We start from the raw sequence: 12989 nt of genomic DNA, 5'->3' as shown, positions 1-12989 counted from the left end.
TTATGTCCTAAGCACTCGTTTTTTGGGGTCGAGAGCTAATAAAAACGTATTTCTGAGTTTTTTAGCTTATTTGCTGTACACCTTGTCACACAGCAGCTTTTAGGCATTTTTCTGTCTTTTGTTAGAAGCAAGAAATGACAAGGAGGCAGCCTCTCGCAATGCAAAGTCAATGGGGACGGTTGGTTTGTTTTCCCCCTGGGTGTGGGCGTGGCCTAAATACGCTCTGTCTCTATGACTTGTATGGTATTTGTTTCCTACTATGTAAGTTAATGGGTGCCGTCAACTGTTTGATTACCAACATTCTTTAAAATATCTTCTTTTGTTTTCAACAGAATGAAGAAACTCCTACAGGTTTGGAACAACTTGAGGGTGAGTGATGACAAGATTTTCATTTTTGGGGGAACTATCCCTTTAAGAACTAGTTTGACCAATTAGCAGTTACCCGAGGGGTAATCATTGTTATTTTTCTAATTCCAATTAGACCAATCTATTTATGTACAAAGTTAGGAGCAGTATTGATGAAAAAATGTAGATGACTAACTTTTAAAACTAGTCTAAGCAGTTTATGCAACCGGCCACATTAAGATCATTAGCATGCGTGAATTTTAATTTCAAGGTGACTTTAAGCTGACATGGAAAGCTTATCCATGGTTTGTTGCTTGTCCAAGATGGTCTACCAGCTTGGACCAGTTTATTATTTTAACCCTCGGTTTCACAGACAAAGTTTAAGGCTAGTCCCAGACCCAGTTTGAGCTGTTTTAACTGAAAGTAACTTGCACTGACATATCTCAAAATATGTCAGTGCCATTGTTTTGCCTCAAGATGAACATCAGTAAAGTTTTATCTAAGGCACGCTTATAAAAGCTACTTAAATGACCTAATTGACCTATAAGGCCTAATCCTGGCTTAATCTAAGCCCTTTCTGTGAAACCTAAAGCTACCTGTCAAATAAATGCTTATTTACAGTAGACCAGCAGGGGCCAGTTGCATAAGCATAGCCATTAAGTTAAGACTACTAGTACTAGAATGACGGTTAGTCAAGGGGCGACCGGTATTACTTTTTAGTATCAAATTAGAAAGCGGCTCTGTGTCTGCTCAGAATTCTGTGTAAATGCACATTTTGTATTTTTATGCCGCTTCAGATTTTGTTTCTGTGCAGCTTTTTCTGTGTAAAGATGCCTTATGTCACTGACTTAAAACAGTTATGAACAAAGAAAGAAAAAAAGATGACAAACTTTTAAGAAGTAGTCTTAGCAGTTTATGCAACCTGATCTAAGTTAACCTGCTAATGAGATAATAATAAAAAATAAAAAGAACACAGCTATTTCTCAAATGGATTTGGGAAAAATATATTTCCATACATCCCCTTTCATTTAACGTTAATCAATACTGGACTCACGACTCTTACAGTGTTATACTTTAACCGAACCCGACCCAGTTACAGCTGGAGCCCGGAGCTCGGATCTCCGTTACCGGCGGGTTGCGTCATGTTGCGCCGGAGAGGTGATGCAAGAGTCCGGCGCTGTTTGTTCACGTATGCCACGCCTCCTCCCGGTGCTGTTTCCTGCTTTCCACAACAGGCATCATGAAGTCATAGAGCACAAACCCTGCGAGACTCTTTTTCATCAATATTCTGTTCAACCTGTGACTTATGAACACCTATATTCGTCCGATGAAGGTGAGCTCATTTAGCCGGTCTGACCGAGTCACTCTTAATATGTCTGTGTCGGCGTCTAGCTTTATACGGCACACTTATAAAGTTTCTAGTCGATGCTCTGACTTAAAGGTCCATTTAGCGATGTCAATTTCGTGAAACAATTGTTCGTTTTGAGTGAAACTGTTAAACCGGTCGAATTATTTATTTATGAATCGGACTGAATCGGTTTCGCGTCAACGACTCACTGAGTCACTCAACCCAGAACCGTTTCCCTTTGGACATGACAATTTGGGGGTGTGTACCGTTTGACTGATGAGGCGAAAAGAAAGCTTAATATAAAAAAATGTTTGATAAAACTTATGTGAAATATGTTTAAGACTTGATTGGATGACAGTTTAGTCAATAAGGAACCGAGTTGATTTTAATAAACCGCACGATGACGCAAAGAACCACTGAATCGTTTTAAATGTTCTTTGAAATTAATAGTTCGAATGAACCGATTTGTGCAAATGACTCGCACCCATTTAGTCGTTAGTAAGCTGTTTTTATCATACTGGGCTGCGTTTCCCAAAAGCATCGTAAGCCTAATTGTTTTACGATCAACTTAAGTTTACGATGCTTTTTTGAAATGCACAAATATCTCTCTGATAAAAGAAGGCTTAATATTTTCCCAAAACGTTTTAAATAGACACCAGAGAGCCTTATATTTATTGCATCTCTATTGTCTCTCTTTCTTTTTCTCAGGAGGAATCAGACGTACCCCAGGTGTTGCCCTTGGGTCCCAGTGCCTTTATCCCAATTGAAGAGGTGCATGTTGTTGTTGTTGTTGTTTTTAACATCCTTGTTTTTGAGTTTATGGTATTTGTCTTTACCTCCAACAAATTCTGATCTCTTTTTTTTAGATCTGGGTTTTCCAAACTGGGGTTTATGAGGGAATTACAAGGATTTATTGAAAAGCTAATAATTAATCTAATCATAAATTAGAATAAAAAAAAACAATAATAAAAAAAAATATATATATATAAATTTTGTATTAGTTATTTATTTATTTTTTCTGCATGCATGACTTTACATGAGAGAACTGTGAACATGCACATGAATAAAACTTCAATAAAATGGAGTTTTGACCTAAAGTATTTATCAATAGTGTAGCGATTTATGAAACACTGAATATGAGCAAAATCTATTTTGCCCTCGGGCGAAACTGGGACCGAAACCGATTGCGCAGATTCCTTTTGAAATGCCTGTATTTCGCACGTGAAATATCTCTGAGCAACAGTACATGTGACCGCCCCTTTAGATGATAGATACAGTATTGTTGTCAGTGTTTACGGATCACTGAATATCTGTATGTGTCAGATTCTGGAGGAAGGGGCCGCACAGGAAGTGATGTCAGAGGCTCCGTTGTCAGAGGGACGCGCCGATCATTTCATCATGACAATGGGACTACATCCCACCTACTTGGCCTGTTTCCTGCGCACCCAGCATGCTTTGCTCCAACTGGATGGTCCACTGCCTTTGTCATGGAGACATTTCATAATCATCTTGGTGAGGGAGGAGGTTTATATGTTTGTTTGATGCCTTTTTAAAAGTTAGATTGCAAGTTTTAAATAGGGATGCACGATATATCGGCCACCATATCGGTATCGGCCGATATATGTTTAATTTTTTATGTTATCGTTATCGGCCCGATAAGAAAATTTGACCGATATATATTAAAGCCGATAAATAAAGGATTACTTCCTTCAGCTGAGACACTTCAGATGTGCACTCACTGTTCACCATGATGGTTTTGAACTGCGTGAAATATGATTGGAATCACTTTAAAAAAAAAAAGGAAAATTACAGTTATGTGCTATCATATTGGCTACATAAGATTATAATGAGAACATTATAATTGTGTACTTGGGATATGGCTTTTAATGGTAAACCCTTTGTTTTTGTAATCAGGCTCTCAATAATTATTAGAAAATTTGGATTTAGATTTATCGGGCAATACATCGGTTATCGGCTTTCAAATGTAAAGAATTGCCGATTATCGGTATCGGCCAAAATTTTCATATCGGTGCATCCCTACTTTTAAATATGCACAAATTAGTATGTAAGGAATAATTGACGACGGGAAGTTGAATTATTAGAAAAATAATGGTGGTAATGTGTGGAGTGGGCGTTACATTTCAAGTATGCATTATTTTTCAATAATTCAACGGCCTGGAGTCAATTATTCCGGTTACCACACCTCAAAACATTGAGAGGATGTATTTCAAGACATTTGTCAGGTTTTTATCCTTAAAACACTCTGTGTGTAGGACTGATTTGTTACGCATCGAATCCCAAGCCTCTGTTGCTAATTCTAAAATGTAATTTTAGAGCTAGTAATGTAGGCTTGAGCCATTGATAGCAGACTAATGCAGTTATTAATGCAGTTATTAGAGATAGAGAGAGATTAAGTGTGTGTGAATTACCTGAGTCTGTGCATCTCTCGACATTGTTCGGCAGCAGCGTCTCTACTAATTGCAAACTGTAAGTTTATCTGTTCCAAGAACAGGCTGTTATTACATCGCTAGTGAGAAATGTCTTATAGCTTATATGTTGATTTAGTGCTAAAATCGCCAGAGCAGCGCTGACAACACGTTTCTGTGCGAGTGTGTGTCCGTACTGTGTGTGTGCGTTTGAGCTGTAGAGAGCAGGAGAGATGTGCTTTCCGTACATAATAAAACGTAGTTTTGTCACAAAAAACATGGAAATAATTTGCCGTTTTTTATCCTAGTGTTTACTATATTTATTTGCTTGGTCAGTGTCATTGTGGGTTTGGGTTCTTTTGTTGTTGTAGGCTATAATGTGATATGAAACTGTAATGTGGTCAAAACCTGTGCGTTTTCCCGAAACATCGTAGAACATTCGTCAACCAATCAGATTCAAGCATTCAACATCCCCGTAGTATAAGTGTTTATAATATACTCAACAGTAATTGTCTTTGCAGGCGTCTGCACGTCACCAGTGCTCGTATTTAGTTCAGCACCACAGCTCTGCTTTTCTGTTGGCTGGTGGAGATGAGTCCTGGCTTAGAGGACTTGACTATGCACCACCTAAAATACAGCACCTGCAGACTCTCAACAAACTGCTGGCACACAGACCCTGGATCATCACGCAGGAACACATACAGGTAAAACGCACAGATCATCAGGGTTGGGGAAGCTACTTTGAGGAGGAAATTGGGAGAAGAACCATTTATTGTTAATGTAATTCCTAGTTAATCAATACAAAGTTCTGTTATGAAACTCTAGATGGCGGAGGCTAATAGGTCCTTAAAGGGGTGGTTGATTATGGTTTCACTTTTCTAACTTTAGTTAGTGTGTAATGTTGCTGTTTGAGCATAAACAACATCTGCAAAGTTACGACGCTCAAAGTTCAAAGCAAAGGGAGATATTTTCTTTTAAAGAAATAGCTTTTTAAGGACTACAACAAACGGCTGGTAGGAACTACTAAACGAGCTTCCTCCCGGGTTAGTGACATCACCAACCCTAACATTTACATAAACCCCGCCCCCTGAACATGATTTTTAGATTATCATGACAGAAAATGCAAATCAATGACTAGAAGATAACTACACATAGGCTACATAAATTCATCAACTAACCATTCAGAAATGTTGTCTACATGTTGTCACTTCTTCTTGAGTCTCTCCATCTTTCTGACTTCGGTTTGAACATAAAAGGCTAAACGTTTTTGAAATTTTCAGAGCATGTCTGTGTGAGTGCAAGCTGTTGTAGCTCCGCCCCCTGTGCTGGGAGCAGTAGCTCATTTGCATTTAAAGGCACAGACACAAAAACTGTGCGTTTTTGCTCACCCTCAAAAATTGACAACTTTAACATGCTATATAAAAATATCTGTGGGGTATTTTGAGCTTCACATACACACTCTGGGGACATCAGAGATTTATTTTACATCTTGTGAAAAGGGCATTATACCACCCCTTTAAAGGGTTATTAGTTCACCCAAAAATTTAAATTCTGTCATTAATTACTCACACTCGTGTCGTTCCAAATCTGTAAGACTTTTGTTCATCTTCAGAATACAAATAAAGATCTTTTTGATGAAATCTGAGAACTTTCTGTCCCTCCATTTACAGCTACGCAACTACTACTTTGAAGCTTCAAAATGTTCATAAAGAGATTGTAAAAATAATGCATATGAATTGAACGGTTTGTTTAGTATATAGTTTCCGAAGAGACTTGGTTAGGTTAGGTTAGGTTACTTTTATTGTACCCGTAGGTAAATTTGTTTTACAGTGCAATGACTATGGCATCCAATACAAAAACACACAAACACAGAACACTCCACAACACATAGGGACAAATAAGTAAATACTCATACTGAGTAAAGTGCTCTCAAAACATTAAATGTGGTCTCTGTAAAAGAACCTAAAAAAGAACCCAAAAACAAACAACCAAAAAAAAAACAAAAAAAAACAATTTAAACTAAAAACAGATAAAAATCATAAAACCCTAGTACAACATTTCTGAGAACCACCTCTACACTTTGTTAATCATATTAATCGCATTTGGTACGAAGCTGCTCTTATATCTTTTCGTTCTACACCTTGGGACTTTATACCTCCTCGCAGACGGCAATAACTGAAACTCACTGTGCAGGGGGTGAGAGTCATCATCTAAGATTGAGAAGGCCATCCTTTGTAACTGTTTGGTATACAGGGATGCCACTCCTGGTTTAGACTCACCTATCAAACGACCAGACCATTTTACTATCTGGTCTAACTGATTTTTTGCCTTTATAGATATATGACCATACCATACTACAGTGGAGAAGGACAACACAGATTCAATAAAAGCATGATAAAACATTTTCATTATTGTTCGGTCAAGATTAAACACAGATAATTTCCTTAGGCAATACAAACGCTGGTGCCCCTTTTTGCACAGAGCCTCACAATTCTTTTCAAAATTCAGTTTCTCATCAATAATAGTCCCAAGGTATTTGTATGATTGTACATACTCTATTGTTTGGCCTTTAATTGAGGTAGGTTCACTTGGATGAGTACTTTTCCTAAAATCAATGATCATATCCTTGGTCTTTGATATATTAAGCTGTAAGTAAGATTCCTCACACCAATTGACAAAATCCTCAATAATTGGGCCATGTGAGGTCTCATTCTCCTTAAGTAAACTCAAAATAACTGAGTCATCCGCATACTTTATGATAATTCTGTTATCATACATGCTTTGACACATATTTGTATATAAAATAAATAAAAGTGGAGACAGCACACATCCTTGAGGAGACCCTGTAGAGGAACTCCTCTGTTCAGATAAGACACCATTAACTCTGACTCTCTGTGTTCTGTTAGTTAAGAAATCCAAAATCCAACCCATCAAATTATTGCTTAACGCAAACTGATCTAAGAGCCTCTTGATTAAAATGTGTGGTTGAATTGTATTAAAAGCTGAAGAAAAATCAACAAATAAAAGTCTAGCATGTGTCCTCTGGCCATCCAAATGTCTTAATAGCAAATTTAGCATTGTGACTGTAGCGTCATGTACTCCTCTGTGAGGTCTATATGCAAACTGCATAGGGTCCAATTTATTTTCGGTCAACCTTAGGATCTCAGACCTCACTATATTCTCAAAGATTTTCATTAAAACGGAAGTCAAAGCAACCGGCCTAAAATAATTAATCATCTTAGGGCCACTGCATTTAGGGACAGGGATGACCACCGCATCCTTCCAGAGGATCGGTACATGTTGTGTCTTCAGAGACTTATTATAAATCTCATGAAATACAGGGCTCAGTTCTTTTGCACATGACTTTAATAGCCTGCCACAGATGCTATCAGGACCTGGGCTTTTATTTGCCTTTACAAGTCTAAAAGCTTTTTCAACCTCCTGAAGGTCGATGTTAAAATGCTGATCATCCATTCATTTAAAATTCAACTCCTGAATTTCTTTACTGAAATCCAAATTGTCAAAACGACAGTAAAAGTAGTTTAGTGCATTTTCCAGTTCAAAATCAGAATTAAAACCATTTAAAATAACCTGATTGCTACAGTTTGAGTTCTGAAGGCCTACTATGGTTTTCATATTTGCCCATGCTGAGCCAGGATTTTTGGATGCCATCTTATTTTCTAATTTTTCCTTATAGCTTTGTTTAGCTTTAAGGATTTCAGTCTTCAAATCCTTAGTAGCCACATGTAAGTCCATAGTTGTTCCGTGTTTAAATGCAAATTTTTTCCTTTGTAAACTGATTGCTTTATATGATAAACAGATTTAATTTAATCTTATAAAGTATAAAACTGAGACATGGACATGTACAGCACAATGTAGTCGACTCATTTTGGCACAAAAGGAATCTCTTGGCTGTAAATGAGTAAAAGTAGTGATGCTACATTTTAGCAGCACAGCTATAAAATAGATCATTTTTTTAGTGAGAAAATGTTAAATTATTTTATTTTTCTTCAAATATTATTGTGCACCTTCATTTTAGTGAATTCATTCACAGATTTTTGGGCCAAATAATTTTCTCAGATAAATACCGTAACCAAGTCTAGTCTTTTGTTCTTCCCTCATATTTAAAATACATAAAACATATAAAATATGATCCTCATATTTTGATGGTTTAATCGAACTTGTAGGGTCATTAAAAGCAAACATGCCCTCCGGACGTCACTTTTGGCCACTGTTGTAGTCATTGTTTTTAAAGAAACCTCTTGTATATTGACAGGAGTTGGTTTGTCCTGGTGCTGAGGCTCGATGGTCTCTGGCAGAACTGATTCAGGCGGTTGTTCTGATGAGCCATGCCCACTCTCTGGCCTCGTTTGTGTGGGGTTGTGGGATTCTCCCCGAGCCTGAGCCGTCAGGAGATCCGTCGCTCCAGCCGTGTTCGCCCACAGAGTCCTGTTGTTCTGCCCGAGACAAGGCCAGAAACCAGCAAGAGGTATTGAAATCACGACTGCTTTATCAAGTTAAAGATAAGATTTAGTTTGTTAGTTTTTTCAGGTAAATCGTGTGTGTGTTTATGTGTCTGTGCGCAGTGGTCTGAGGCTGTGAACGAGGTTAAGCTTTTGATGGAGAAGATGATGAAGGTTCGGCAGCAAGGTGAAGAGTTTACTCAGGAGGAGATGGTTACTCGCTTTGAAAGAGAAAGGACAGAGAGTTTGCTGGAACCTGCTGATGGTATGAACACACACACACACACACACACACACACACGCATACAAATAATTCAACACTTCTACTGGGTCAAAATAGTCCTCTGTTGTAGCTTATGCACATGATGAAGTTGAATAATTACGGTACATCCCATAAATATAACAGGCACCAAGTGAAATTTTGGGCTTTCTCAAGCAATTTTATAACATCCAAATCAATGCATCTATTCCTCCTAGATGAACATGCTTTAATGCTTTATTATGGATGCGACACACAGAAGCACAAGTTTGCAGCATGTGCTTCATTTTTCTTCACTCTCTGATCTGTGTTTTACAGTTCAGCGCTCCGTTATTCCTGATTGTGTCTCGCAGTTTGTTGTGGATGCAGATTTTACTTACCAGGATTTTAGTCCTAGAGGAGTGCAGGCCCCTCCAACCATGAGAGCTCAGGTTCAGTACTAACTCTCTCTCTCTCTCTCTATATATATATATATATATATATATATATATATTTATATATATTTATTTATTTATTTATTTATACATACTTTTTTGCTGAAATATATAATGTGAATTAGAACTAGTGTTATTTTAGTATTATTCATATAATATTATAGTATTTAATTTTTGAATTAGCTTTTATTTTTATGTTTTTTAATTTAATTTTTGTAGTTTTGTTATGTGCTTTTTCCTTTTTATTAGTCTTTGTTTGTTTTAAAATATTTCAAAACTATTTTAGCTTTAATTTATTTTTGTTTCAGTTTAAGGTTTATATTTTGATTTTAGTTAAAGTTTTAGTAATTTAGTTATGCGTCTTTACCTTTTTTGTTTGTTTTGAAAATATAAACATAAAACTGAAAAAAAAAAATCTAAATTATAAGTTCTAATAATTTTGTTGTGTGCTTTTGCCGTTTTTGTTACTTTTTGTTTGTTTTTAAAATATTTCTATAATTTAGCTTTAATTTATTATTTCAGTTTTAGGTTTGTATTTTCAGTTTTAGTCATTTTATGTGGTTTTGCCTTTATTATTCTGTTTGTTTTAAAAATATTTCTATTTAGCTTTCATTTTGTTTTATATTTTCAGTTTCATATTAGTTCATTTTGTATGTGCTTTTGCCTTTTTTATTACTTTTTGTTAGTTTTAAGAATGGGTTAGTTTTAGTAATTTTAGTACTTCAGCTTAAACTTGTTTATTTCAATTGCTTGTTTAAGATTTAATTTCTCAATTTAACAGTTTTTGATATAGTTAGCAATAACAACACTGGTTACATGATGTTGATCTTTGCGTATGATTTTGTGCTCGCAGGACTATTCGTGGGAAGATCACGGCTTCTCTCTTATGAACAGGCTGTATGGGGAGATGGCTCAGCTTCTGGATGAGAAATTCCAGGTGGTGTGCGCGCTCACGTATCACACCATGGCCATGCACTCGCACGTGGACACTTCTACGCTGCGGAAAGCCATCTGGAATTATATCCAATGCATTTACGGCATCAGGTCAGTCATGCGCGCATCATAGCCATGAAACGACCTAATAACATTCAGCCTGTACGGGACAAAAGTGAGTCCGGGTTACGTTTATATATAGTCCTTATCATAAGGACTGCACATTATCAGGGAAAAGGTAGCCATAAAATGCAATCATTTTGGTTGTTAAATTTGTTCTAATGTGAATGTCAATGTTTGCATACACAGGTATGATGACTATAATTATGGGGAGGTCAACCAGTTGTTGGAACGCAATTTAAAAGTGTATGTGAAGACAGTGGCTTGTCATCCGGAGAAAACCACACCAAGAATGTACTTCTCCTTTTGGAGGCAGTTCCGTCACTCAGAAAAGGTACAAGATGTGTGAGACTTCTTGTTGATGGTGGTGTCAAGTGCGTTCATTAAGTTTCATTTCAATGAAATATGAGTGCTTGCTCTCTTGGCTGTTTTCTGAATAGTTAGCATTTTGGTGTGATGTGTTAGTGGCCTCTAGTGGTTCTCTTCAGGATTCAACTTTTCCTGATGGAGACTGAAAGCTCCTTTTAAAAATAAACTCAGATATCCACAAAGTTTGTATTGCGGCTGGTGACTTGCTTAGTTAATCTTGTTACAGTACAATTAGTTTCAGTATAATAGTCTCTTTTTTTCCTCCTGAACTTCACAAATGGGTTTATCAGCTGAGGGTAGTATGAATGCATGTATGTTACTTGTAATGTGTAATTTGTGTTGATCTCTTTATGCAGGTCCATGTGAACCTGTTACTGATGGAGGCGCGACTGCAGGCAGCTTTACTTTATTCTCTCAGAGCAATTACACGCTACATGACCTAACGCTTTTCCAAAGAGCATTAAAACAAGGGATGACCTACATACACGATTATGCTCTGATTATGGCATGTGTTCACACAAATTGCACACAATTACACTTTAAAGCACAAAGGCTCAAGAGCTATTTTGTTTCATTTTCTCTTGTCTTATTTTTGGCTTCTATGGGCTTGGTTGATCATCTGCTTCTGGATCATGATTGAATTTAGGAGGCAGATCATTTTGCACACGTCCTATGATGAGCAAATTGCCTCATTGTGGTCTTTTTCTTATACTGTGAATGTGTCTTTGCCCTGCTGCAGTATTCTCTTCATTGTGTTTTGTGTGTGTGTGTTTTGATGAATGTTTATGTAAGTTTGACACTAAGAACGACCCGTTTCTCAGATTGAGAGCTGATTTATAGTGGGCAAAACTGGATGAAAAGAAAAACTTGGGTGTTATTTGTGCATTTTTATGTATAATAAAATATTTTACTATGACATTCCTGTTTTGATTCATGTGCTTGTATACGATGTGCATGAAGTAAATTCCTCACACATGCTCTTTTGCCAAGTTTTTAAGCAGTAGATGCATGATAAATGAAGAGCCTATAAATATGCTTGATAAACTGTTGTCTAACACAAAATTAACATCAAAAATTGTTTACTTTAACATTATTGGGAATTTGAATTGTATACATTGTTTTTTTATTCAAGCCTAAAATGCATGTTTGAGCAGTTTTAACTGAAAGCATATCTTTAAAACATATCAGTGCCATTGTTTTGTCTAAAAATTCTGTCATTTTCTCGCCCTCAAGTTGTTCCAAACCTGTATTATTTTGTAAGATAATTAACCTGTAAGATATTTTGAAGTGTTTCTTTTGTGTTCAGCAGAGGAAAGAAATTCATACAGGTTTGTAACCACTTAAGGGTGAGTAAATGACCGAATTTTAACACCTAATTATGTCATTTGCTAAAGCCACGAGCCAGACAGAACTGCACTAACACGAAGCGGACACTAGCCGTCGGTAACGGACAAGAAACGTTTTAATATGTCTACTGCAGTCAATTACCAACTACTTTTTCTCTCTCAGAACATGACAACTAAAACTAGTAGCTCCACAAAATGTCACCGGCGGTTGTCGATGCGAGACACGTCATATAACACTTTACCGCCACCCTATATAGGTGTTAAAGCCTCAGCAGTGTGAGAGGCATTTAGCAAACAAACATAACTTTCCAGCACAACTTTGATAAAGATGTAAAGGACCAATATATATATATATATATATATTTTTTTTTTTTTTTTTTTTTGATGAACTATTTTATTCTTCTAGCGAAATTTTTCATACACAAATGTAAATTCCCTACTTTTTCATAGTTTGTAAGGAACTTAAATCGTACCTGGACACTCTCCTTACACATCCAGCAACTCTAAAGCCCTTATCACTGTGTCATTTGTATGATATTTTCCTGATTTCGTAACTTGTAATTGTACTCTAAATTGTATTTACCCCTGGCATTGATTATGTACATTGATTATGTATTTATTGTTTTGTTTTTTAATCGCCATAAAATGTCCTGGCGGGAGACAAAACAAAAAACACACAAAAAAACTAAAAAATAAATAATATAATCTCCCGGAATTAATTTGAATATGTAAAGTGCTACAAGAGTAGGAGGAGTCGGCTCGCGCTTGGCCTCGCGCACAGCAGCGCTTCCGGGCATCGCGCGACTCGAGCATCCGCGGCTCAACGCCGCACGGACTCAGTTCACGTGAACTCACTCTGATCCGCCTCTGTCACTGTCAGCGTGTTAGGGATTCATAAAGGTAGGAATCAAGTACTTTTCCTAACGCATTTGTGCTTAATATCTAA

General features: G+C 36.8%; 2 protein-coding genes and 1 long non-coding RNA gene across 6 annotated transcripts in view; 2 read left to right on the top strand and 1 right to left on the bottom strand.

Moving 5' to 3' along the window:
- Positions 1–12989, bottom strand: part of LOC309511010 — a 295833-nt gene that overhangs the window by 104746 nt on the left and 178098 nt on the right. The gene's annotated exons all lie outside the window — the stretch shown is intronic.
- On the top strand, positions 1524–11613 carry sesn2 (sestrin 2). Its single transcript, XM_082185926.1, has 10 exons — positions 1524–1678; positions 2402–2464; positions 3017–3205; positions 4641–4823; positions 8396–8608; positions 8706–8847; positions 9160–9272; positions 10129–10319; positions 10518–10662; positions 11054–11613. The coding sequence occupies exons 1-10, from the start codon at positions 1652–1654 to the stop codon at positions 11138–11140; spliced, it is 1353 nt and encodes a 450-aa protein (XP_082042052.1). The 5' UTR covers positions 1524–1651; the 3' UTR covers positions 11141–11613.
- Positions 12807–12989, top strand: part of yrk (Yes-related kinase) — a 28839-nt gene continuing 28656 nt past the window's right edge. For 2 of the 4 annotated variants that reach the window (XM_082185901.1, XM_082185902.1), the window contains exon 1: positions 12808–12943. The gene's annotated coding sequence lies outside the window, so the exon portion shown is untranslated. Of the gene's footprint in view, positions 12944–12989 lie in introns of all 4 variants that reach the window. The other 2 variants (XM_082185906.1, XM_082185905.1) reach the window with 2 other exon arrangements.

The sequence above is a fragment of the Leuciscus leuciscus genome (genome assembly GCF_965113295.1).
Source record: "Leuciscus leuciscus genome assembly, chromosome: 12".
NCBI classification, from domain to species: domain Eukaryota; kingdom Metazoa; phylum Chordata; class Actinopteri; order Cypriniformes; family Leuciscidae; genus Leuciscus; species Leuciscus leuciscus.
This window is presented reverse-complemented; position numbering and strand designations above follow the sequence as displayed.

What these genes read in the sequence shown, in the direction of transcription:
- sesn2 (XM_082185926.1), top strand. Translation starts at nt 1,652, where the DNA reads ATGAACACCTATATTCGTCCGATGAAG. An exon ending in TTTGCTGGAACCTGCTGATG is followed by an intron (nt 8,848 to 9,159) that starts GTATGAACACAC and finishes TGTGTTTTACAG; the next exon opens with TTCAGCGCTCCGTTATTCCT. An exon ending in AGTTCCGTCACTCAGAAAAG is followed by an intron (nt 10,663 to 11,053) that starts GTACAAGATGTG and finishes CTCTTTATGCAG; the next exon opens with GTCCATGTGAACCTGTTACT.